Source organism: Lytechinus variegatus, chromosome 12, assembly GCF_018143015.1.
Source record: "Lytechinus variegatus isolate NC3 chromosome 12, Lvar_3.0, whole genome shotgun sequence".
Taxonomy (NCBI): domain Eukaryota; kingdom Metazoa; phylum Echinodermata; class Echinoidea; order Temnopleuroida; family Toxopneustidae; genus Lytechinus; species Lytechinus variegatus.
Genome location: NC_054751.1, coordinates 17,834,049 through 17,862,026, shown reverse-complemented (window position 1 = coordinate 17,862,026; position 27,978 = coordinate 17,834,049). Strand labels below are relative to the sequence as shown.

General features: G+C 35.9%; 1 protein-coding gene across 2 annotated transcripts; it reads right to left on the bottom strand.

The window, feature by feature from the left end:
• LOC121425121 (protein SERAC1-like) lies at nt 1–27,967 on the bottom strand. Of its 2 annotated transcripts, XM_041621106.1 has the most exons (17): nt 27,879–27,967; nt 20,613–20,718; nt 20,271–20,304; nt 19,867–19,985; nt 19,057–19,143; nt 13,222–13,374; nt 12,003–12,130; nt 11,286–11,411; nt 10,070–10,183; nt 8,829–8,991; nt 7,590–7,740; nt 6,792–6,999; nt 6,235–6,335; nt 4,771–4,868; nt 2,217–2,399; nt 1,082–1,225; nt 1–255 (listed from the first exon to the last, which is right to left on the bottom strand). In XM_041621106.1, exons 1-17 carry the CDS (start codon nt 27,891–27,893, stop codon nt 35–37), a joined length of 2,151 nt encoding a protein of 716 aa, XP_041477040.1. In that variant the 5' UTR covers nt 27,894–27,967; the 3' UTR covers nt 1–34. The 2 variants fall into 2 exon arrangements, with proteins under 2 accessions (XP_041477040.1, XP_041477041.1); XM_041621107.1 differs by lacking the exon at nt 19,057–19,143.
• Between the last annotated feature and the right edge of the window lie 11 nt (nt 27,968–27,978).

Genomic DNA, 27,978 nt, shown 5'->3' with positions numbered 1-27,978 from the left:
TTGCCACCGATAGAAACTTTGATCCTTAATTTGTCTACTCTCCGAATGACATCCCAAGAGGATAGAAGACTTCCTCTTCTTCTGGATCCTGCAGGAGTTCGTCCAGTTTCTCAGAGAGGGCGACAGACAGGGGCAAGGTGATGTTCTGTTGGATGAACCTCAAGGTGAGCTGGTAAAGGAGTGAGTTCCGGCTGTGAGGCTTGCATATATTCTGATGATCCATAGGCATCTCATGGAACTCTCCACATCCAGGATCTAAATGGAAAATAGAATCATGATTACATAAGAGTGATACTTCTACTAATAATAGGTATGTGGTGCAATCTATGTAGAAATAATCTATTCCAAGGCACACTATTCTTATCAACCCAGCTTTAGCAGGAATTAATCCTGCTGGGTACCCACTCACCTCACCTGGGTTGAATGCAGCACAATGGGGGTAAATTTCTTACTGAATTTTAATTGTATTTACTGTTATATTTGTATTTACTATGCCAATGATACCATACATCTTAATTTATATTTCACGGTTATTGTATTGTCTACAGGACAGTTTTCCCATTTCATCAATTCCCCCCCCCCCAAAAAAAAATGAATACAATACCAGTCACCATTCTTTTTAATCACTATTGCCTGTTTTGGCCGGATTTTATTGTTCTCTGGCTGAGACTGGTAGTGTATGTTATCTTTGAACAATTTTGCATTTGTAATAATTCTGATTTTAAATGTTATTGAACTCACTCATTACAGAACCCAATGTTACTTTTTTATCTATTATGTATATATTGTTATTTTTATGTTAACAGGACCAGGCTGAAAAACAGTTAATCTGAGCCTGCTATCCTGTATAAAGATATTTTAATAAATAAAATAATAAATAAATAAGTACATGCCATATCTTGGATTCAGACCCTTTGGCCGAAAGATGAAAGACAACAGTCGTAACCACTAGACCAGGAAACCCCCATACAAGATGACGAATTAGCATTGAAAACTCGTGTTTATATACACGTGTGCATGCATGCATCAAATTAATGTATCTGCAAATAAACAAAGTAATATCTTCATTGGGGTGACTCACTGGAGGAGAGCGGAGGAACCACTAAAGTCTTGACCGACAATCCTATATTAGTAGGAAGAGATTCACCAAAGGTTAGCACTGGAAGCTGATGCGTCTGGACCAAGGCACGGAAACGACCATGTAGATTCCTCAATACTGGAGAATCTGCAAGGAAAAAAAGTAGGAATCATATTGATTACTTAGGAAGGGTAAAACTAAGCCGTTGAGGATTTGTCTTGTGTACAGGCATTATCAAATGAAATACTGTTCTATATCGAATTAAAAACAAAGCTTTTATAACTGATCAAAAGCATTATTCAAATGTACAAGCCTTTTTCTTGTTGTTGATCTGTGTGGACACCCTAATCAAAGTCTTGATTTTAAGAATTGGTGATCTGGATAGAAGGATATCACTAGACTTTGAACCAGAGGGTCTGGGGTTCAAATGCCACTGAAGCAGTAAATTTGTATAATGATACTTCTTTGAATAATAATAATAATATTAATAATAATAATAGTAATAATAATAATAATATTAATAATAAAAATAATAATAATGCTAACATTCATAAGGTGCTTTATACGGGTGTTTCAAAGTGCACAGTGGGGCTGACTAAAGCAAACAATGAATCAAAAAAAAAACTATGCTAGTGTTGAGAAAAGGTGAGTTTTTTAGTAAAAATGTGAAATTTCAAGAGGAAACATTTTGAGTATGGGTTGGGAGCTTGTTCCACAGAGCAGGGGCAATAAAAGAAAAGGCACGATCACCGTATCTGTTCTTTGGGCGAGGGCTGTGGTTTAAATTAGATGAAAAAGATGAGCGGAAGGATCTGATTGACGAGGAGGAATGAAGGGAGACTAGTTCTTGGAGATACTTGGGTGCCATATTATGATAAATTTTGTAGAAAATGAGAACCTTGAAGGGTATGCGAGAGTATACCGGAAGCCAATGGGGAGAACATAAGATAGGGGGGATATGTTCATTGTTAGAGTAACCACTCTTGCTGCAATAAATGATTGCCTGATTAGGGCAGCTTTGCTAAAGTTAGGATAATAAGACGCAGCACTTAGAAATTTCAAATTCTGCATATCATTAGCCTTATTTCTTGCTTTTAATGTTCTTTTCCTTTCAATCCCTCCCCTTTTCCATCATTACCTTGTGATAGTTCCTTGACCTCAGTTGAAGGATAAAGAAGGTACTTGGCTTGTTGAGAGTAAGCAGCAAGGGATGAGCCATGGTGAGGGGTACTGTAGAAGACCACGCCCTTCGTCTCGCCCATCACCATCGCCATGGTTTCACTCTGGCTTGCATCAATCAGCATCTGTTTAACTAAAAGACCTTCGGGATGTAAACATAAGTAACAAAATAATTATTTATAATAGCAGTTTCTTGATGGGCAAAATATTGTTTCTTGATGGGCAAAGTAATATCTAATGATCTTTATAAGCATCAAATTTCTTATTTTAAGATCATATTAATGAACATTCTTCCTCTTCAAATTTTCTATTATTACTTATTTGTTCAAAAATACAAGCTACATAAAAATTTTAAAAAAATTGAAAAACATTGAATAATTTCAAGCAATGAAAGAAGAATTAAAAGAAGAAACAGAAGATGACAACAACAAGAAAATATAAATGAAGAAGAAGTAATCAACAAGATCAACAGCAAAAGAAGATAAAGGGAATAAAAGAAACAAAAAAAAGAACAACAATTAGAAAAAAAGAAAGAAACAGAATAGCAAAAAAATAAATAAAAAATAATAACATGCAAAATTAAATAAACGGGAAATGGAGAAGCAGGAGGTGGTGAAGGAAGAAAGGTAGGAGGAAATGGAGAAGAAAAAAGGAAATATATAAGACAGGGCTCCACACTAACCCATTTTTTCTACTGGTCCAACCTATTCATGTCGGACCAGTAGATACCCAGTTTTTCAAATTTTTACTGGTCCGAACCTAAAATCTACTGGTCCCCCAAAATAACGACATTAAAAAAAGGCGCAAGTTTATTTTTCTAGCCTTTCGTGACCCCCCCCCCCGTAAAACGAAGGAATGAAGGACAAAAAGAAAGCAAGACAGAAACAAAGAGAGTAAGAAAGAAAGAAGGAAAGTCAGAAAGAAAGAAAGGATGGAAGGAAAGAAGGAAGGAAGGAAAGAAGTAAGGAAAGAAGGAAGGAAAGAAGGAAGGAAAGTAAGAAAGAAAGAAAGGATGGAAGGAAGGAAGGAAAGTAAGTAAGAAAGAAAGGATGGAAGGAAGGAAGGAGGGAGGAAGGGAGGAAAGAAGGGAGGAAAGGAGGAAGGAAAGTAAGGATGGAAGGAAAGAAGGAAGGAAAGGAGGAAGGAAGGGAGGAAAGAAGGAAGGAAAGAAGGAAGGAAGGAAAGAAAGAAGGGAGGAAAGTCAGAAAGAAAGGATGGAAGGAAGAAAAGAAGGAAGAAAGGATGGAAGGAAGGAAAGAAGGAAGGAAAGTAAGAAAGAAAGAAAGGATGGAAGGAAGGAAGGAGGGAGGAAGGAAAGAAGGAAGGAAAGAAGGGAGGAAAGAAGGAAGGAAGAAAGTAAGAAAGAAAGAAAGGATGGAAGGAAGGAAAGAAGGAAGGAAAGAAGGAAGGAAAGAAGGGAGGAAAGGAGGAAGGAAGGAAAGAAGGAAGGAAAGAAGGAAAGTAAGATAGAAAGAAAGGATGGAATGAAGGAGGAAGGAAGGGAGGAAAGAAGGGAGGAAGAAGGAAGGAAAGAAGGGAGGAAGAAGGAAGGAAAGAAGGAAGGAAAGTAAGAAAGAAAGGATGGAAGGAAAGAAGGAATGAAAGAAGGAAGGAAAGAAGGGAGGAAAGGAGGAAGGAAGGAAGGAAAGAAGGAAGGAAAGAAGGAAGGAAGGAAAGAAATAGAGAAAAAAAAATTAAACGAAAGATTGAAAAGAAAGAAGGAAAGAAAACAGGAAGAAAGCTAAAACTATTATCATAAATAATTTATGTTTCTATTTTGGCTCAATTAAAATAGCTACGAAAGAAAGTCAGAAACCAAGTGTAACAACACACACATAAATGCATATGTGGGGCTAATATGTATTCAGACGATACCACCCGAGACCCGATCTGTTTGAACCAAACAGAAGTGAAAATTTACCCTTTTACTGCTTACAGATGACAGAGTTACTCCAGTTTTTAGGAAATATGGACATTATAAGAGCCTTTCATGAGTATGAACCGTGAATTTTGACAGTTCTGTGAGAGATTTCTGCCAGAGTTTAGCCAGGCTTCGTTCGTGCGGCCAGTGGAGAATTCACCATGTGGATTGTGTGGCTGACTACATGTACACTGCATGTATGCTGTATAGTACTCTAGTAACACGTGCGATTCATTCTGTGTGTATTCTGTGTGTGAATTGCAGAATTTAACGGGGGAAAATGGTTTGCTGTGAATTTGACCATTTCTGGAAAAGTTATTGGCCCAACAATGGTTCTTATTACTGGTCATGTCGGACCCTTAAATCTTGCTATTTTTGGAAAAATTACTGGCCCGACAATGATATTTTTTACTGGTCATGTCGGACCAGTAAATCTTCCAATTTCTGAAAATCTACTGGCCCAACAGCGATTTTTACCGGTCTGGGACCGTCGGACCGCCGCTAGTGTCGAGCCCTGTATAAGAGGACAAAAAGAAACTGATGGAGGAAGATGGGGTGGATTCAGAGGTGATGGCACTGCTAAGGCTCTTACCTCCCATGGAGTGGGTCACCCATATGATTGGTCTTTGACCTACTCCAGCATCATGTAGCTTTCTTAGCATCTCACCACTGCGCTGTGCTAATGAATGCCTGAAGAAGAGTGATCCAAATATATGACAAAATACATGACATGTTACACGCACCTTGCACGGTGTGATAGATAGTGATCAGAATCAGATGATAATAATAATAATAATAAACAGTTCTTGTACAGCGCATATCACAATTATGAATAATGTCTCTATGCGCTTCCAAAGGACTTGGATATTATTACCCCAGCTGTAGTTCGGCTGCCGTAATTACTATGATTACAGCGCACACGCATTTCAAGGAATAAATTCCTAAAAAACTACTAAATAAAACTAATGATGAATCACAACGTTCTTCAACTAAATCAATATAACTGACCAAGTCATACCAAGAGCTAATCGTGTGAAGAATAAAAATAATTCTGTTTATGCATATAATGCATGGAGCTGCCAACATTAATGACTACAGCATAGTGTAGATCGTGATCATTTGAATTCTTTTACGAAAAATATTACATTATGTGAGTGTAATGTCAAATATTTTCATGGAATTAAGACAAGGTGAGACCATCTTTAATTACTTCCATGCAAAATATAATTTAGCCATCTCTACTGGTAATATTCAATAAAAACTACAGCTCTAAGATATTTCTATAGGTAATGTAGGAGCTGAAAATGGACTCCAAGTCAATTTTTTTTGCTTTGACATATGTATATTAAATATGTACATTATCCAATAAAAAAAACTAATATGTTCATCAATATCATATTTCACTACACATGTTGTCCATCCACATATTAAACTCTTATTCTAACTCTAAACTCTTGTAATATACAACCAATGCATGTAGAAAACGGTGTGCCTTTCTCCCTTGTAAAACTCTTAGCACGTACATGTATCGGATAATGAGTAGGTAGGTGTGAGAAGATAATAGGGAATTTACGCTCCACAACCCACAACGGATTCAAGAACATAGAAAATGTATTAACAAATGCCCTTCCTGACAAAGAACAACCAAGAAGTCTTTGTCGAAAATTTGAGAAATCAACACAGCAGTTTAGTCTGGGATTCCAGACAAACAAAATATTTGCAATTTGTTTTTGTCAGCTCTGAAACTTGGGACAAAATTGCTACTCCCGTTCACCAATACTCAACAAAGACTTCCCAGGCTGTTCACTGTCATTCAACAGGGATTTCATGATGTTAACTCTGTCCTTGAATTCTCCGTACATCAGAGAGTAGAAACTCCCTAATGAATGAATGAAGAACAGAAGGCTCCAGGGTCCCGTTACACAAAGGTTTAAGCGATCAATCGTACTCTTGATTTTCATGATTGATTGTACATTGTAGCCTATGGAATCAGTTATAGAACCATGTTCTACGATCATTGATAAGCTTTGTGTTACGGCCCCCAGAACTGGCTTACTTTTCTCCTTCAAAAGGACATTTTGAAGCCCAATCAGTGATCTGTGTATCGTAGGAGACGGTGACGATTCTCATGTGGGGACAGTCTCGTGCAAGCCAACTCTGTCAAGGTAAGTCAATTTGTGACAATTACATAAAACCAACAATTTTCTTAATGTCGATGGACTACACACCCTCGCCTCCCAACACTACAAAACAGAGTATCTTGAGAGAACAGAGAATATTAAGATTACACTGGATGGCCCGAGTGGGACAAGTACCAAAAAATCTAGTGAGTGCTAATTTCTTTATATATTCAAAAAAAAAATTCCATGCAATAGTGTAATTATAATCTAGATGTACTCATCATAAAAATAGACATGTAATGGAAATTTGCTTATAATCTTTGGACTATAAATTACATTAATCGAGGGTAATGTTAAAGGTCAAAATATCATGTCATCTAACCACGATCCAAACATTACCTTCATGAATAGGACCAACTTAGCTAACTTTACCTATTTTACGTTACTGTTGTGTGTATTTTTTCTTTGGGTGTTTTTATTTTTCAGTACTCACCTTGGGCCAACACCAAACAAATTTATCTTTTTTCTTCTCCTCTGCACCCTTCTGCCCATCAGTATCCTCGGTAGGAGGAGGTGGTTGTGACGGATGCTGCGGTTGCTCTGGTAACGCATCATCACTGGTAGGCTGCCCTTGTCTCCAAGTGTAGAAGGCTCCACCACTCAACCCATGAACGAAGACAACATCAGCAAGGATTGGCTCACTGTAATGGGATATCAGACAAATGTAAATAATGATTTAAACATGAGGAGAAGAGAGAGACTGTAAAGGCAGAGAAGGCAAGAGGGAAGAAAAAAAAGAGAAAGCAATAGGAGAGTGAAAAATGAGAAGGGGATTGGAGCAAAAAAAGAAGAGAAAGATGATATGAATGCGGAAAGATTTGGCAAGAAACCCATCCAAAAATGATGTATGTGGATTTTTAAAATTTTATTTTGCAATAACGTGACGTTACAAGCGAGTGGCACCCCAATATGTCATATATTAATTCTAGTGTGATTTTATCCATGCATTCAAAATGTAATGAAAAATGTTACTAGATATATTTCTTTACATGAATAGAACACATTTTTCTATCAAAAACAATTGAAATTGACATATAACTAAAATCATTGAACTTGACACATGGTGAAGCTGCTTGCATATTAGACAAAATGTCACAGAATGATTCCTTCAACAATTCATACAAATTCATACATTTTGGCATATTTTTCCTAAATGTTACATTGGAAATTATTTTCATGCTTGATGAAAGCTAACTTGATGTCAGGATGAGCCTTTCCCCTTTAACCTTACCTTGACCTGCCTTTGGGGTGTAGGACATAGACTCCATTACCAAATGTTTCAGAGGACCAGTCCCTGTCTAAGTTTGCCAGTGCTCGGCTGGCTTGGGCTGATAGAGGGAGGTGTTTAGACTTAATCCACTTGGCAAGGACAGAAACCCAACCTACAAAAGAGATATAATAGGGAGAAAAAATAAAGAGCTACAACAGTCTAATTTCAATATGCTACTTTTTATCTAAGCTCTTATAATGACAAGAATATAAAACAAATCATTTTAATATTGAAAAAATAATCTTTCCCTGTAGCAAGAATTGGTTTGTGTTTCAATTGTTTACAGGTATGCAATAGAAGCACTTCTTTCAATCTGATAGGCTGCAGTGGGCCATTATATTGGTAAATGATAGAACTGTACAATTTTCGCCTTTTTCTGAGCTCACTGAGCTAATTGAGAGCAAACAACAAAATAGATTCAATCAATTCAATTCCATGTCTTTAAGGAAACATAAACATTTCTCTTAACACGTTCCTTCATCAATCTGAAAAAAAGAAAAGGAAAGGAATAGAAGTAGTGGTTTCCTGAATTCAATCCAGAACAACAGAAAGACAACATGCTTGGCAACTTGATAATGTGAATAAAACATGCAAGAGATATTTCATTCCATGATTTTCTTTTCTAAACGACAAATAGCAAATAGGCATGAGTGCAATGGTGCAAGATATGGCATGAGGTGAAAGAAAGATGCTCTATTCAACGAGGCGTTAGCCGAGTTGAATAGAGCGTCTCTTTCTTTCACCCAATGCAAAATCTCGCACCATTGCACGAATAAGAATATTTGCTATTTGTGTTGTACAATGCCTCAGAATTTAGTGAAAATATGAAGAAAAAAAAGAGGTTTTCCCTGCAGTAATGTATGAAAAGTGGGAAAAAAACTGAAAGCGAAAAAGTAAAATCCCACAAGCCCACATGACCTTGGGCAGCATTGCGCATTTAGCCAGCAAGTTTATACGCGTATTGCACAGACGCAATGAATTAAATCGTATTGTGACGTCACCTCCTAAAGCCGGGCAACGATACATTTTGGATGGTACATCTTGCGTGCAACAGTACGAATGTGTGATATTCAGCCTCCCATTTGCTCACGTACAACAAGCTAAGTAGGCGTTGTACAATCATGAATATCACTGATAAATCAACAAAAAGAGATTATCAAGATAGAATCCTCTAGACTCGTACACGAGTACATGACTGACCTGCTTGAATTATTTTGTCATGGACGGATTGATTGGTGGCAAGATTAGCGATGATTTGAGCGACATGTGAGAGTATCTTTGGACTGTTCTCCCTGGCTTGATAGACCCTCATCAGAAGCTGAAGACCTCCAAGCTTTACAATCTCTTCACAATGGCTGCTCACCTAGTCACCAACAACAATAGAATCAATACTAACAGATCAAAATGATTCAACAGGTAATACACCCAGACAGATGTACTTTACATTCAAAAACAAGGTCACTGAACAGGATACAATTGTCAAAAACATTGGTATAATCTTGTATTGTAGACTACAGTAATTAACATTCCTTCATATCAGATTACACATGAAATAAGGTACACAAAATTTGACTATTAAAGCTAAATATATATTGCATTTTCACATGGAGCACACACAATTGCCACAAATTGTGCGAATGTAAATACACAGGCATAAATCTCTCAGAGCAAATTTAAATTTAACAGATTTTCTACCATTCTTTTAGATTATTCCAAGGAGCTAAAGAAATTCATTCCACATGAGTTATACAACCTCCTCTTTTGCAACTTTGTGAATAATCTTCATTTCTGCAAGCAGCATTACACCATACTGGAATGAGCCCTATCCAAGCTATTTACACCTTTCTGGTTTCCTCATAATTCACTTGCCTTTTTCTTTTCTTTTTTGCATTTCAGGGTTTTTGGCAGTATTGATTGATTCTATGCTGTGTGTGTTTAATCATGAGAAACACATTTGATTAACCCATCAAAAAAACTAAATACATTGCTTCTTCTCATCCTTCTTTTTGTCATTGAACTGAAATAATTAATTTAATACCAATTATAACACAACTGTTATAGGACCAAAGCTATGGAATCAATTTCCTATCCAATTACGCCAAATTTTATCAAAAGAAACATTCAAGTCCTAATTAAAAACTTATTTAATTTCCAATTAACAGCTTAATATTGTGTTTATTCAGAATTCAAATTCTATTATTTATATGCTTTCTATTGTTGTTGTTGTGTTTTGTGTTTATTTTCCTTGAAGCGCCATGAGCACCGAAAGGTGGACCCATGCGCTATTATAAGTAGCCACCATTATTATTATTAATTAAAGTTTTTTTGCTTATCCTAAAGAGGACCTAAACAAATTGTTATAATTATATTTTCAAAACATCAATGGAACATTCACTGTGCTGTTTCTTTAAAAAATAGAAGACTGGTTACATTAGACCTACCTCTGAATGACTGATGAGGGCCAAAAGATAGACCTGGTCCAGGGCTTCCTCTGGTATCTTACTCAAGGTAGCAACAAAGGAAAGTGCATTGCCTCCAAATACAATGGAACCAGTCTGCAATAAAATGGTCAAAATAATCAACAAAATTACAATAAAAGTGGATTTACCCTACATTTTTAATAATAATAATATTCCGCATTCATAGAGCGCTTAACACATCGGAACAACAATTTACAGATATATTATTACCCTAGTCATCGGATCCTTGCATACCCACATACGATGGATGCACATTCTCCACTCCCTGGGGAGCATTCCAACAAGAGTTCCAAGACTCAATTGCTAGGCATACTACATAAGCTTTCGCATCCTACCGGGTACCCATTCAACACCTGGGTGAAGAGTGGCAAATTGTGGATTGACGCCTTGCCGAAGGACGCTAGGCCAGAGCTGCCAACCTGAACAAGTACATTTCAGTAATTTAAAAGTATTTTGGTGAGGAAATAAGTATTTTCAAAGATATGCCTTAGGACAAAACATAAAACTGAACTTCAGAAATCAGTATTTGTATGAAACCATCAGTATTCTTATTTTTCAGTACTAAATACTGAAAATCAGTACTACTTGGCAGCTATGCTAGGCCATGGTGGGATTCGATTACAAGGCAAGAGTCAGAACCGCTACACCACGGTGCTTCCATGGCAGGAAAAGGTGCACGAGGTCCCCAAAAAATGATCAAAAGAGCCCTGGTAAATAAAATTTTAAAAGAGCCCAGAAAAATCCCCACTCACTGCAATGTTAAAGCTTATTGAATGTTGCAGATTAAGGCAGTAGCTTGTGAAAAGTAGCCCCTAATGTTGAAAACTGGTTTAGCCAGAATTTTTTTATCATATTTACATTATATGGAGACTTATGAGGAGCTTATAAGTCAGATCTGATAAATGACAACTTTCCTTGATAATTGTCACTGATTGGCTAAGTAGCAAAGGTGTCTGACTGTTACTTTGGTAACTATCAGATATTCCTGACTCTGTCGGATAAAACGTCTGACAATTTAACAAGGGGTTTCTACAGGATACTGTATTTGGCCCATGGAATTTGATTAATGGATGAAATGAAACTCCTAAACCAAACAATTATTTCACTGTTCACATCTATTGTTTCTTATCCACTGTAAAGAAAAGGTTTCAAATGTATTTCACTGAAATGTACTGACCTGGTCTTCTGCTAAGGCTTTTTTACTTTGCTGCATAGCAGCCATTGTGAAGTACTGAGTGCATCTATCGACATTACTCCTGGGGAGAGAGGCTAACAGCTTTGTAAAAGCTGCCTCTATAGAAACCTGGGAAGAGAAAAATGAATAGTTTAATTTTTTAAAAGTCATGTTTAGTTTGGATGTCGAAAACAAAACTATAACCATTGGTTAATTGGGCAAGCCATTATAGGCCAACTCCATGTGATGGAAATGAGCACTAGACCATAATCATTACCATCGATAGTAACATCATTGCATATCAGATTAAAGGCAAGAATAGTACTTGATTGCTATATGGCTCTATATTGTAAAAAAAATTTAATTAAAATTATAGAGTACAAAACTACAACCAAATACAATTTGTAGAGAAACATTTTAACAAACCCCCTTCCCCTCCCCCCACCAAAAAAAAATCAGAATCGATTAGCGTTATTATGTATTATCTTGAAAATAAATTGGGACTTCATTCTTAATTTAGATGTGTGGTGAGGTGAATGGGTACCTGGTAGGATTTATTCCTTGAGGCTTTAGCGCTAATATGGCAGCTTAGCTACGGCCGGGGTAATAATATGATACCACATACCTAAACACAGTATGCACACTCGGGTAACTGCATTATATGAGTGGACCTATTATTATTATCATTATCATTTTGCACTGACAATGAATTCATGTCACCTTTTGCTCTTGCTCTTTACACAAAGGAGGAGGGGGCAAGAAGAATCTTGGATCACAGTCAGGTGATCGAGCTAAGCCAATCAGAGTCCTCGAATTGCATGCCTGAGCAATAGCTCGGTAGTCCGCATCTGTGTAACGAAAATGATGGGAGGAAACTTTTGGAATTAATTGATTGATTCGCTAACAGAACAATATGAAAAAGAGTATATATCAACAAATTATGGCTTTGCCCTTTTTAAAGGTCAAGTCCAATCAAGAAATATGTTGATTTGAATAATAGAGGAAAATCAAACTAGCATAACACAGAAAATTTCATCAAAATCGGATGTAAAATAAGAAAGTTATGGCATTTTAAAGTTTCGCTTATTTTTCACATAACAGTAATATGCACAAATCAGTGACATGCAAACGAGACAGTCGATGATGTCCTTCACTCACTATTTCTTTTGTTTTTTATTGTTTGAATTATACAATATTTGATTTTTACAGATCTGAAAATAAGGACCAACTTGACTGAACGATATAGTATGAAACAATGCCCATTCCACACGTTCAGGGAAGAATTGATCGCATTTCACTAGACACTAAGGAGAAAATTATAATATTTCACAATTCATATAATGAAATACAAAAGAAATAGTGAGTGGATGACGTCATCAGTCTCCTCATTTGCATACCGACCAGGATGTGCATATAAACGTTTTGTGAAATTAAGAAAAACTTTAAAAATGTCATAACTTTCTTATTTTACATCCGATTTTGATGAAATTTTCAGTGATATGCTTCTTGGATTTTTCCCTTTTAATTCAAATCAACCTATTGTTGGAGTGGACTTGTCCTTTAACAGTGGCATCACCATTATTATCAATTATCATTTCTTGTTGCTATGATTGAATTCTTATTTACATGTATCAAAAAAAGAAAAGTAGACAAAGAGGATATTAATTATATTAAATCTGTTGAGAAATTTTCCACTCATAAATTTACATTTTTCTATTATTAATAATCAAACTGGCAGAAATAATGGTGGTTTCAGATATTTTCGCTAATTCTTTGATGTGAAATTAGCCCGGCTGTGCACAACTTTACTTTACATAGGCTGCAAAGGAGAATATAGTGTATAACTTTAATATACATGATATATGCTGAACAAAATGCATAGACCTCAACTTTTTACTACATGTATCTGTACACCAAATGATAGCAATAGTGACCTTACCATGCCAAGACGTGTGTTTCTTTGAGAGGGCAGCGACTCCTAGAAGTCGTTCCAGTCTGTCACCTGATTGAGCTTTCTTCAACAGTGACTTAGGGTCCTTCCACACATGGCTCTTCTCTCCCGAGATAAACTTTGGCACACGAAATGGCAGCACTGTCAGAGAATTTGAATAATTGAATTTGTATTAATAGCGAAAAAAAAACACAGAATCATATTTCTTCAACTTCAATAAATCCCTAAATAGACTGGGCTATTTTGATGCATAAGAAGACCAGGATTCAGCCCCCATATGTTCTCTGCTGTCAATCACACGATTCTTATGGAAATTGGCATGCACGTTACCCATCGGCCGTTACACGGCAAAACAATGTATCTGCAAAATGCACATTCTTAGAAAAATCACTTTGAAGTTACAGCTTTTGTCTTTCTTCAAAAGAAAATTTCCCAGTGTTGAATTTAGTTAGATTTAGTTGAGTGTTATTGAATCAATCTTCCTTAATAGATTTTATAACATTTAACTTTTGTTTTTCATCAAAATAACTGTTTTTATGTAGATGCACCTTATAGCCGAAATATTCAACTGTCCACATTAGTCCTACATTTATGGCAAAATGATGTATCTGCAGATACATTATACAATTCCTACAGCGATATCATGGCAAAAAGGTGTATCTGCACATACATCAATTAGTTCTATGGTTAAATCTTGGCAAAATGGTGTATCTGCAGATACATCATTTTGGGTTTATGGTCAAATTCAATCTAGCCATGAAACAAGCCTTCAAAACTTAAGGATATGACAACTGGTAAAAGGATGTAATTTGCTCATACATACTTATACCATAAACTAGTATCTGACTTTTGTTGGCACAATTTGTGGAAAAGGATGTATGTTGCAGATACACTGTTCTGCCATAAACAAGTCTCTGAATTTCGTGGCACACAATTTGTATGTTGCAGATACATCTTTTTGCCATCAACTAGTCTATGAAGTTCGTGGTTCACCGATTATGGTAAAAATATGTATGTTGCAGATACATCCTTTTGCCATATTTCACGAAGCTGGGTGCGCTCAAAAGTGTAACTAACTAAAACATCTTTTTACCAAAGGACATTGCGCTCTACTGCGGCACTTTTGGAGTGTATCTGTAAGATGCATCCTTTTACCATCAAACGAGTTGGCAAATTTGAAAAAAGTACTGCAGATAGCACAAGCTATCTTGAAAACTAAAATGCTTGTAATCATGAGAGTCAGATAAATGAAAAGAGCTCCCTGAAAAACCTCATCAAATGTCAAAACCTGAAAAAGTCAAAATTTTCAGATACATCGTTTTGCCATGTGACGGCCGCCATGGAATAATCTATAAAACTACAAGAACAAATTTGGCCTTCGATCGCCGCGAAAATTTGCAAAGTGCTAGTGTGCGGTACGGTCTACAAGGCTGCCTGGTTAATTACTTTGAAATAATAAGATTTTTCATTTATTGAATTAATTATGCCAATCTATGCATGAAATGAAACATATGTGTCAATCAACTATCAAACGGCCCCAAAACTGCTAATTCTTTAAGGCTTCAAAACTGCTAATTTTTTATTCACATACTCTTTGTAGGATCCTGATTGAATGTACTTAAAAAAAACTTTGGTATCGCAATTTTTTTTTTTTTATGCATTTTATTGCTTTTTAAATTTCTTATGTACATGTATTACTGTGTTTTTTTACTTTTTAGGTGGTCTGTCTTTGACAGATCACCTCTTAATTTCGTCAGAATTTTGTTATTTTTATTATTTATTTTTACGGATTTTCTTGTCGCCAAGTTATCTCAAAATGGACATGGTCAATTTCATTGAATTTAATGTCATCTATAGGATCTGTCATGGACACGTCAAAATAAGCTTTTCAAGGTCATCAGGTCATGATGACGTCATCTAGGCGCCATTTTGTAAAATCACATTATCAATCATATCTCCATTATCAATTATCAAAAATCAATCAAATTATCATCACATCAACTTCAGGTCAAGAGTCAGCAAATCATGTCATCAAAGGTCACCTGGAGGTCACGACGTGCGCGTACGCGTGCGTCAAAATTTAAAAATGCTCAAAATCACATTTTGACCAAAGTAGAGTACGTTTCAGGTCATTTTAAGCATTTTAAAATTTTGCGCGCACACACGCATGCGCGCGCGCTTCCGCGCGTAACGCCTTAACGCAACGCAGAAACACCGTTTTTTTTTACATCATTGCATTGATAATAAAATTCTGAACATTTTGATACCTTGATCAACCTTCTACGACCATTAATGACGAAATTAACACCCGTTAAACTTTGCAGCACGTGTGCGTGCGAGCTCTCACTATAGGCTATATATGGGCAAAAACATGCCTATTGAAAATTCACTGTAGCTCTTTAAATAGTCCATTGACCCCCAATTTTTTTTTCATATATCGATAGAGTATTAGTTGTAGATTCGATTTCATGTCACAATTGTCCCTCAATTTGAACATGACGTCATCAAAATGGCGCCTAAACTAAAAATTTCATTTTTTCAAAAATGACGTCATCAAATTTATGCAAATTTAGTTGTAACTTCTCGAATATAGATCGTTTTTCGCCCAGATTTCGATATGTAGTAGTTTAGAATGTACTCTTTCTCGTAAATTAACATAAATTTTCGTTTTGAGCAACGCATCATTGCGTAAAACAGCGATGAAAAGAGGCATGTCATTTTTCCTTATTTTGTGTGTAATGTTTATGGCAAATGAATTTTTGTCAAAACTAGATTTGACATTCCTCTATTTCGTGAGCGATATCTCCATTTTTTCTTGTCAGTTTTCCATGAGCTTTTAGTATGTTGTAGCTGAGATTCTGAGCTTTCGTTAATGTGCCCTCCATTTTTTGATCAGATGCCGGGATCATGCCCGTTTTTCACTTGCAAAATTGGAATTGTAATTCTCAAACTTGCTTACGTGTAATCTCTATGAAGAATATCGTGGCTCAATGGATAACGCACTTGACTTGTGTTCTCGGGGGCGCAGGTTCGAGTCCTGGGGTGAACAAGATGATTTTTTTTTCATTTTTTTTTCTTTTTGCCACCTCTTACATGATCCTTTATGATAATTAAAAGGTATGAAAGTTAAAATTTAGCAAGATATAACAGATAATCATTACTTTTTTCATATCACATGTATTTTGCGAGTAATCTCTATGGGACATGACTTTTTCTCAAAACTAGATTCGACATTCCTCTATTTCGTGACCCATATCTCCATTTTTTCTTGTAAGATTTCCCTGAACTTTTAGTATGTTGTAGCTGAGATTCTAAGCTTTCGGAATGTGCCCTCCATTTTTTGATCATATGCCGGGATCATGCCTGTTTTTGCTTGCAAAATTGGATTTGTAATTCTCAAATTTACTTTCGTGTAAAGTCTATGGGAAATATTCTAGCTCAATCGGTTAGGCGTCAGACTTGCATCTCACTCAACCATGCGGGCAGGGGTTTGAGTCCGCGGGTGAACATGATTTTTTTTTTTTTTTTTACTATCTTGCAAATGATTAATTATAACAATTCTAATAATTTATAGCTTAAATATTGCAAAATAAAACAGATTATAATTAGTTTTTTTTTCATATTATATATATCTAATCATATCCGTCCATCTGCTATCTGTTATAAATCTATCTATATTTCTATCTATCCATCTGTCTGTCTATCTATCTACCTACATGACATATATGTCTATCTCTCTTTCAAATATATATCTCCCTGTTTAAATATGTCTCTCTTTCTCACTCTATCTATATATCCATATATATGTCAATCTGTCTATCTACCTACTTTGTATATGTATCTGTCTATCTATCTATCTATCTATCTATCTATCTCTCTCTGTCTAATATAATATACCTATCTGTTTAGATATGTATATTTAGGTGGTCTGTCTATGACAGATCACCTATTGATTTCGTCAGAATTTTCTTTCTTTATTTCTTTATTTCTTTCTTTATTCTTGGCACCTATGTTTGTCGCCAACTTTTCTCGAAATTGCCTGAATCAATTTTGCTGATTTTTTCGTCATATATAGAATCTATCATAGAGACGGCAAAATAAGCTTTTAAAGGTCATATGGTAATGATGACGTCATCTACGCGCCATTTTGTAAAATTCTTCATTTGATCATATCTTCATTATCAAATATCAAAAATTAACAATATTTACATGACATTAACTTCATGTCAAGGGTCAACTGTCAATGTCATCAAAGGTCATGTAAAGGTCATGACGCGCGCGTCAAAGGTAAAAAAATCCTCCAAATGACCTATAAAAAATTTTGGGTACGTTTCAGGTCATTTTAAGCATTTCAAAAATTTTCGCGTTTCCGCGCGTTACACCTTAACGCAACGCAAAAAAACTGTTTCTTTTAATATCATTGCATTGCTAATAAAATTCTGAGCAATTTGATACCTTGATCAACCTTCTACAACCATTAATAACGAAATTAACACCCGTTAAAGTTTGCAGCATGTGTGCGCGCGAGCTCTCACTATAGGCCATATATGGGCAAAAACGTGCCTATTGAAAATTCACTGTAGCTCTTTAAATAGTCCATTGACCCCCAATTTTTTTTTCATATATCGATAGAGTATTGGTTGTAGATTTGATTTCATGTCACCATCGTCCCTAAATTATCTCGTGACGTCATCAAAATGGCGCCTAAACTAAAAATTTCATTTATTCAAAAATGACGTCATCAAATTTATGCAAATTTGGTTGTAACTTCTCGAATATAGATTGGTTTTCACCCAGATTTTGTTATGTTGTAGTTTAGAATGTACTCTTTCTCATCAGTTGACATGAATTTTCGTTTTGAGAAACGCATCATTGCGTAAAACAGCGATGAAAAGAGGCATGTCATTTTTCCTCATTTTGCGTGTAATCTCTATGGGACATGACTTTTTCTCAAAACTAGATTCGACATTCCTCTATTTCGTGAGCAATATCTCCATTTTTTCTTGTCGGGTTTCCCTGAGCTTTTAGTATGTTGTAGCTGAGATTCTAAGCTTTTGCGAGTGTGCCCTCTATTTTTTGATCAGATGCCGGGATCATGCCCGTTTTTCACTTGCAAAATTGGAATTGTAATTCTGAAAATTGCTTACGTGTAATCTCTATGGGGAATATCGTGGCTCAATGGATAACGCATTTGACTTGCATTCTCGGGGGCGGAGGTTCGAGTCCTGGGGGTGAACAAGATGATTTTTTTTTCATTTTTTTTTCTTTTTGCCACCTCTTACATGATCCTTTATGATAATTAAAAGGTATGAAAGTTAAAATTTAGCAAGATATAACAGATAATCATTACTTTTTTCATATAACATGTATTGTCATACATCAGAGACCCTTTTCACAGTGCTTTATCATCTCCCGTCTTTCACAAGTATTCAATCCATAATGAGCATTCCGTTGTCATCATGAAGATCATATTGATATGCAAGGACATGGTAATAGTAATCATGATGCCGAGAATAAAGACAGACCACCTAATTTGTCCGCATGACCAATTAAATTCTAGTTTTTATTGTTTTTTTTCAATGGCATCGCAAATTTGGTCTCAAAAGTTGGGCGAGATTTGAAAGTAAAAAGACAGCGAGTGGCACCAATTGAAAAAATTTTGCAAGGAAGATTTATTGTGAAAAATGTTGAGAGGGCGGAATCCGCCCCCTCCCTTTTTTAGGGTTAAAAGAGGATGAATACTACATGGCTTCTGATGGTCATGACCGTCAGCCTATAAAGACCACTACCCTTTAAGTTTGACATTTGCTTTAAAGGACATACCATTCTCTGTTTCTTTATCTTCTAAAATGTATTCCAAAGCTTTGATTCTCCAATGTACTTTATTCTTGACTTGTTTAACAAGGTCATCTGGAAAATAAAATGAGCATAGAATTGAGTTTTATTATTTCATCGCTAGGCTAAAAGGTATATGAATTAAGTAATACTCAAATTTTTGCTCAGCAATTACTATATTGTGAGCTTATGACACAAAAATGGGCACATTGTAGCACTCGCATATATTCAAGCACAATCTCAGGACGAGCTGATTTATTGTGTAATCCATGCTTGAATGCTATTTAGTCTGTTAATGGGGTAGTCTGTATATTTTTGGCAGGAGAGCAGTCATTCAGAGTTACATAACAATTATTCAAATGTTTAGCTTCATGGGAGTTATTTAAGCGAATAGCTGTGCTTTACATTGTGGATAGTAGAAACTCAATAAATGAATGGACACTGCAGATTGAGTTGAAACTGCCTTTTAATGAACAGCAACAAAGAAAAACCCAGCAAGGATACAGATAGTGGAAAACAATTAAGTAACTTATAGAGATAAAAGGCAAATGATAAATTTGCACAAGAAAATTGAATTCAGAAAATAAAATTCAACCACCGCAATTCTGAACATGCTGTCCATTGCGCCCTGGTAAATGACCAAACATCATAGATACGTGAAAAAGAAAATGTAATGTAATCAGCAATGTACGAAAAAATGTGGAACTAACATTGCTAAATTATGAAATTAACAGTAGTTTGTATAAACATGAACAGAACAAAATCGACTACAAACAAATTAAATTGAATATTTATTACCCCGGTCTACTGCTGCATTGACATAGATGTACTCGCTGCCTCTCTCTGGTAGGACTGCATCTGGTTTATAATGGACAGCCCTATCTAATGTTAGCCATTCAATGTACAGAAGGCCACTCCTACACACAACATAAATACAGGATAAACATACATTTCAAAAACTTGTTTGCACATTCTTCAAAAACATCACCATAAAAAGTACACATGTTTGGCTAAAAATAAAGCCCTGAAATTTTAACAATCATCATGTATTAAAAAACATTTTTTAAGGATTATTCAGTCTTGGGGATATTGCAAAAATTTGAGAAAACTATCTTCAAACCACACTTTTATGATGTAATTTCTATATGATCTACTGCTTGCATTGTTGAAATTATATCTATTTTTGTCACAATTTGACTTACCCTACAGCAACTGTGGTCAGAGCAGCAATTTGAACTATAAAGGGAAGGAAAAATGAATACCTGTAACGTGGAAACATCTGATTCATGGTACTTTGCTAAGTGAAATATCCTTTATAAACTTTATTCCACAACCATTCTTGTTCTGATAAAACAAAAGTACAGTCCCATTATTTTCTGGATTATCTGTTTGATGAGGGGCAAAGACCCTATATTAAAGAGAGGATCATCATCATCATAAAAGTAATCAGTTTTATGCATTTGATAACATATCACATTCTGATTTTCTCCAAGATGGTTGAACACAATATGTCTTTTACAAAAGTGATCCTATATTAAACTGACCTCTTCTCCTTCCAGCAAACACAATGAATTTGCTTTTAGCCTTGCTGCTGCTGTTGGTACAATAAAGATGTCTGAACTGATGAATGGTTCGCATTGGCTTCTGGTTCTGGACAAAAATACAATTAAAAGCAAAATAAAACCTCTTTCCTAATAATCTGTACAGGGCAATTCCATAAAATTAACAACCTTTTTGCATGTCCGACCCCTGTTTTTCTCAAGTGTTACTTCACTTCATAAACTGACCAAGTCATGGTCCTTTGAGAACATTACAGACTGTCCAAAGAACAAGAAGTCAAAGACAGAAAATTTCATGAAGGTCCCACGTATAGTGAGTCGCACGTATATATTTTATGGAATTGCCCTACAGTAGAATACCCAAGATTAGACTGTTTTGTGGAGATTTATTCTGATTGTTGACTACTGCAACTGGGTGTTTGAGCTTCGATGTCTACAGTGTACAGCCTCCCATAGACAGAACATGCACATCACATGTACAGCATACCGGGAACCTGCCATCTTGGACTTGGCATCTTGGATGTTCAACTCAACACCAGCTATCTCACCCTTTCTTCATCTAATATAACACCATAAACATGAAGTAAGACTTTTTATAACTTTAGTCTTTACTGGTGAATGATTGCTGAATGTAATTGCTGATTTTGACTGTCCTAAACTGATATCTTAGGACGGACATACCCGGGAGTCGCCATCTTGTATTCTGGTTGCAGAGTTGAATGTGTTCACGTTTTTTCACCCTTCTTCATGTTCTTTCGATTGTTTTAGGACTTTTAGTTTTACTTTGGAATGCTGTTGAACTTGATGAATGTTGAACAAACGACAGTTTGATTGTCCTGGCTTGTGATTGAGGCTGGTATTTAGAAGAAAGACGACGGGAGTACTACTGCAGTTCGAACTCATTGTAGCCCATATACTACGTCTGTTTCTTATTTTAATTGTATTTACATGTCATGAACCTGGATCCAAAACTATAAAAATAAAATAAAATACAATAGACTAGTCAATACAGATTTTGGTCTAGATCTACAAAAGTACCACATTGGTGAATCTATAGCAAGTGCGGCATTATCGTGATATAGGTAGGGTGTCTGGAGAAAAAAATTATTTTTCTTATTTCAAGAAAATATCACATTTTCTTTGTGAATTTGAAGAGAAATGACCTTCAGACTTACAGAAATGTAACATTTTTGAAAAAAATCCAATTATTGGCTGCAAAAAAGAAGAATGAAATTAGGTAAATTTTCAGCATTTTTCTGCCATAGACTGTGTAGTTAAGAAATGGACACACACAAATCCAAATTTTTAGCTTCCGAGAGCTGTTATAAATTTAGTATTAATGCCAAAAACTTGTCCATAAAGAGTCAAATAGGATTTTTTATGCTCTTTCTGATGGTATGATTTTTATAAAGATTTGGAAACCAGATCACAATGAAAAATTGCGACAAAGTGAAAAAATTGTGCAAAACAGAAATTTCGTTTTCCCATAGAAAACGCATGGGGAAATGGCAATCTCAACACACACAAAAATAAGGGTTTGCAATTTATCTCTAAATCCTTATTTAGTAGGGTGTCTGGAGAAAAAAATTATTTTTCTTATTTCAAGAAAATATCACATTTTCTTTGTGAATTTGAAGAGAAATGACCTTCAGACTTACAGAAATGTAACATTTTTGAAAAAAATCCAATTATTGGCTGCAAAAAAGAAGAATGAAATTAGGTCAATTTTCAGCATTTTTCTGCCATATACTGTGTAGTTAAGAAATGGACACACACAAATTCAAATTTTTAGCTTCCGAGAGCTGTTATAAATTTAGTATTAATGCCAAAAACTTGTCCATAAAGAGTCAAATAGGATTTTTTATGCTCTTTCTGATGGTATGATTTTTATAAAGATTTGGAAACCAGATCACAATGAAAAATTGCGACAAAGTGAAAAAATTGTGCAAAACAGAAATTTCATTTTCCCATAGAAAACGCATGGGGAAATGGCAATCTCAACACACACAAAAATAAGGGTATGCAATTTATCTCTAAATCCTTATTTAGAATGATCATATAAACTTGTCCTTACTGTCAAAAGAAGCCCCTGAATTTTCTCTTTCCATACATGCCAAACACAAGTTAATAATCAATTCAGATCACATTTTTCTAGTACTAGAACATCCCGAAAAATATGTGCCATATTTTCCCCTAAATCAGCCTGTTTTATGCTGACACTTTTCAGTGTGGCTTCAGACACCCTATATTTAGAATGATCATATAAACTTGTCCTTACTGTCAAAAGAAGCCCCTGAATTTTCTCTTTCCATACATGCCAAACACAAGTTAATAATCAATTCAGATCACATTTTTCTAGTAGCCTGAACATCCCGAAAAATATGTGCCATATTTTCCCCTAAATCAGCCTGTTTTATGCTGACACTTTTCAGTGTGGCTTCAGACACCCTAATATAGGCACTCCTAGTACCAATGAGGTCCAAACATTAACATGTATGGACCTCATAGGCGACATTACCCAAAAATATGGGTTAGACAATGCTGTTCTGATTTCCAACCCAAGACTTTGGTAAATGTACGCCTTAATACAAATTGGAGTTACGTGATATGACTTTCATTTGTTGGGGAGACATTAAAAGTATTAATTAAGTAGTTCAAATTAAAATATATTATCATTAAACTTACATTTCAGGCCCTTTTTGTTGATTTTCGGTGAGCGTTCCACACAGCTGCGACGAGTGATCAACTCCGAAGTGATACGCGAACTGGTCAGCTGATCGGTCAGGTGATCGGTAGATTATCTTTTTGTCAGACGTTCATAATTTATGTAAAGCGTATCAATCTTCAGTATCTTGATTCCAAAGTATCAGTATTGCAGATAAATGTCATTATTGATTGGAATCAGTGGCGGATCGGGGGGGGGGGGGGGGGTGGGGGTGGGGGTGAGCATTTCTGCCCGATCCCCCTATTGAGATTTGTAGTAAATATTTTGGAATTAAACACGTTGTTCATACTAGTTATGCGACCCCTCCTTTATGATGATCACAGCATTATTTGTAATGGGGATATTTCGTTCATAATTATTCTTGTCTCTTCTTTCTCCTTTTTAGCCTTTTTTTGCTTGTTAAAACCTTTTTTCCTTTTTTTTTTGGGGGGGGGGGCTCGCCAAATTTTACGTGGGTCAAAATTACCTTCATTTTTTTAGTGACAATCTTTTTTTCATTTGTCCAGTTCTACGCGAGACAAAATTACCTTCGATCATTATTATAGTTAAAAACTTTTTTTTATTTTTTATTTATTTTTTTTTTTTTTTTTTGGGGGGGAGGTTGCCAAATATCACGCGAACGTTTGTCAGCTTTTACTGTTTTATTCGACTTATAATCAAATATTAAATGGGGCTTACCACAGTTTTTTTTAAAGTCAATTCATAAGAATATTCCTCCTCGGGATTTGAGCTTTCTTTCATGAAATATCAATTTTTTTCATGATTACCAAAAATACTTAAAATTTTTTATCGGTGTATGCCTATAAAGCTTTAGCTCATGCGTTGCGCCTGCCATATTTTAATGCTGATCAACTTTATGCTTTTAATGAATTCCTAAAAACAATAAATTCTCAGATCATCAATTTTGTCGCAATCGAATAATTCGATTGCGTCTCTCTATCAGTTTTGAATATTCATAAAAAATATCAGCTCGTGCTTTTTGCTCATAATATTTTGATTAGTAAATTCTTCTCTTATATAATCGAGTCGGATAGATAGATAGATAACTAGAGAGAGAGAGTTGGGGGGGGGTCCCTCAGCTACTTGTCCTCGCTTATTTGTTATTATTTGTTATTATGCTCATGTTGTGAGAGCTTTGTGTTTTCACATTTTTTTCTTTTTCAACCTTTTTATTGTCTCGGAGCTTCCCTCTATTTCTTTACACTATATTATAATGTAGTCCTGTTTCAATCATTGGCGGCGGAAGCCCCAAATTTTAGGAGGGGACAACCTAACAAATTTTGACAAGCAAAAAAAAAGGCTCTCAACCCAAACATTTTAGGGGGGACGTAGGAAAATAAATTGACAAGCAAAAAAAAAAGGTCAACAACAAATTTAGGGGGGAACGTCCCCGCTTCCGCCGCCTATGGTTTCAATTCTTTTTTTGTTCTCATTTCAATGAAAACATCATTATTAAACTGACGTACATGTAGAAGACTTTATTACGAAATTTTGACATTGTTTTGTTTCATTTGTTTGGCTTTCTTTTTTTCTTCTCCTCATCTTCTTTTTCTTCTTACTTTTTCCCTTTCCTTATTTTCTCTTCAGTATTTCATTCAGGTATCCGCCAATTTATACAACACCAAGCATATAGAGGCGGATAATCAGTGAGGGAGCATGACGGTGTGCCGCTCTAAAAAAAGGAGGAATATTGGAAGAAAAAAAAAAGAAGAAGGGATGGGGAAAAAATAAAGAAAAAAAAAAGATGATGATGGCAATGACGATGATGAAAATTATCTTGGTGATGATGATGGTTGTGGTGACGGTTGTGGTGATGATGATGGTGATGCTAATGATAGTGGTGATGATGATGATGACGAGATGTAATTTTGTTATTTTGTCTTTGAAAAAATTAAGTAGTGCAAAGTTGAATTCATTTAAAGTTTATTATGAAAATAGCAGAAAAAAATTGGTATGCGTTCGAGGAAAATCCATCCCCCACCAATCTTTTTCAAAGGTAAGATTTTTTTTTTGCCCGGGGGGGGCCACTTCCATTCACGAGTGGATACCATGCGCGACCATGGGGTCTCGAAAAGCACCCTAAACACGTAATTTCCATATTCTGAAAATGCACCCCTTAACAAGTATTGGCGTGTGAAACCCTACCCTTAACAAGTATTGGAAACAAAACGATACTCTTGGCAAATATTCCCTGAAATGAACCCCTAAACAAGTACAGGAATGTTTTATTGTTACGGGTCCTTCGGTCGTCGGCTTTACCTTATTTGGTTTAGTACGACCCCACCTTCTACACCTCGCGCAAATCGGACTCTAAACACGAAGTGTTGGAGCAAAAAGGACATCCTTTATAAAACATTTTGATTTTGTTTTATCATCCCCGCAAATTAGACCCTAAACACGACGGTTTTCCTAGCGAATTAATAGATACCCTTTTTTCGTTATTTTTGTGTTTTTGACACCCTTATCACGTTACGTAGGTAACGTGCCCTATCGTGAAAAGGACATCCTTTTTACGTTTTTTTTTTGGTCGCGCATGGTATCCACTCGTCAATGTAAGTGCCCCCCCCCCGGCCCCCCGGGTTTTTTTGTGACGGCGTAGGCCTTTGCAAGCAGCTATTATTATGGTAAAAAAGTAAATGAAATGTCAAGAAATACATGATAATGATTTTTATGGTACATTTTAGTAGGCCTATATCAATTCATACTTGTTATCAAAAAGAAAAAAGTGGGTCGTTACGGACCATTAAAAATGGGAAATTTGGGCATTTTATATTTAGGATAGAGCAACTGCTCGTTATAGACGTCACAATAAATCAAGCATTCTAAATTCTATCAACTCCATTTTTTGTCAAATAACACCTTCATCGATATTTTGAAATGATTTTTCTCATATTTTCATCATCTTTTTATCAGGGTGAAATTCCCCTTTAATTTACAAAACAGATTCGCAAACAATATCAAGAGTAGTGGGAGGCAAGGGTGGAAATCTAAGGTAGGGGACCAGGGGCTGGAAAACAGGCAAAAAAAAACAAAAACAAACTAACAAAAAAAAAAAAGGAAGGTTTATCACCCCCAAAAGAAGGTCGTCTCGTCCAAAATACATGTTTTACTTCGATTTAAATGATGTAGGCCTATTTCTTTCCATCATATATAAAAGAACAAAAATAGTAGGGGGACATTTGATAATGTGCCCCTACTATTTTGGGTTAGGGGGAAGTGTCCCCCTGGGATTTGCGCCCATGTGGGTGGGGGGTGCTGCACCTCCTTTCGGAATCATTATGGAACAGTGTGAATAGTCGCTGTGATTTCGATCTCATACCTATAAAAAAATAGAACAAAAGAACGCCTTGACCACAGGCCAAAATGCCTAACAATTTTTCCGCGGCATTAACAACTCTCGTAAGGGGCGCTCCATTTATAAATAGAGTTGCATGTGTAGCTGTCTATGGCAACAGAATCCATCGCAGAATTGAAGCCAGAAGCGTGGGAATTTGGCAGAAAATTCAAGAAAAGAACCGGTGAATACCGATTTAAGAGTAATTATATATTCATTAACATTTATTGAATCATAAGAATAAAGATTTTTTACGGAAAGAAAGCTTAGTTCTAAGCTAGGGCTGCCCAAATGCGCGTGAGTGGAGTCTCAGTTTCTTAACACGGGTAAGTATTGCGGTGTCGCCTAGAGTGAATATAGGGAACCACTGTTCACTTCATACAGCAGCGCTTTATTCAGTCACACGCACGTCCCTATTTCCACTGTTTGTACACAAGTGCACGTATACAAATCGACGAGTGGTTCCCGAAACCACGATTTGGCCAAAAATGCTAATCTCCCACTGTTCTAGATCTTGATATACCGGTATATACTCTACTCTTTTTTATGAAACAAATACTCTTCAGTCATACAACAATACACGATTTTCAATGGGTGGGACAACGGCTCATAGTCATAAGTCATTCTTTCATTGCAGTGTCTCGCAAGACACTGTAGGCCTTAGACAGCTGGCAGCCGTCTGTTTCGAGGACTTTTTTTAACATTTTTTTTTTATTCTCCTCGTACACAGACGGCTCGCTATCGTGCACGCACCATTAGGGGACTTGCAATGCAAAATCCCCCCGTCGGGGCTCTTCAATTTTTGTCTTTAATGAATAAAAAACTTGACAATTATTGTGACCAAAGTGCAAATTAATATTCCCTCTTGGCATTAATTGCCAAAAAACGGAGAAAAATCAAGTTAAAAGGAACAAAAACAGTGACTTACCTCGGCTGTCACGCAAATTCACTTCCCCGTTTTGTCCGATCTTAAGTACATAAACATATGGCCATTGAGTCCCTGTACAGATCGCGCTAGAACTTCGGTCTCTGTATTTGGTGAGTGAAGCCAACGGAGTTCAGCTGAACAACCAACATAACAGAGACCGAAGCTTTTGGTCTATGAAGGCCTAAGTCCCTAAGTTTAAAAGTTTCCAAGCATAATCTCAGTGAAAAGTAAAATTAATTTAGTCACCATTTAGTCATTACTTACTTTATTGGCATACATCAGAAATACAAGTTTGTGCCAAACTGATATTCGACACTCTGTAGCATGAATACAGGACCATCTTCTTAAGAGTCGAGTCGAGATA

Excerpts from the sequence above, each read along its gene's own strand:
- LOC121425121 (XM_041621106.1), bottom strand. Across the intron at positions 19,986-20,270 it reads CTGACCACAGTTGCTGTAGG|GAGTGGCCTTCTGTACATTG; the intron begins GTAAGTCAAATT and ends TGTTGTGTGTAG. Across the intron at positions 2,400-4,770 it reads GGTGACCCACTCCATGGGAG|GTCTTTTAGTTAAACAGATG; the intron begins GTAAGAGCCTTA and ends TACATCCCGAAG.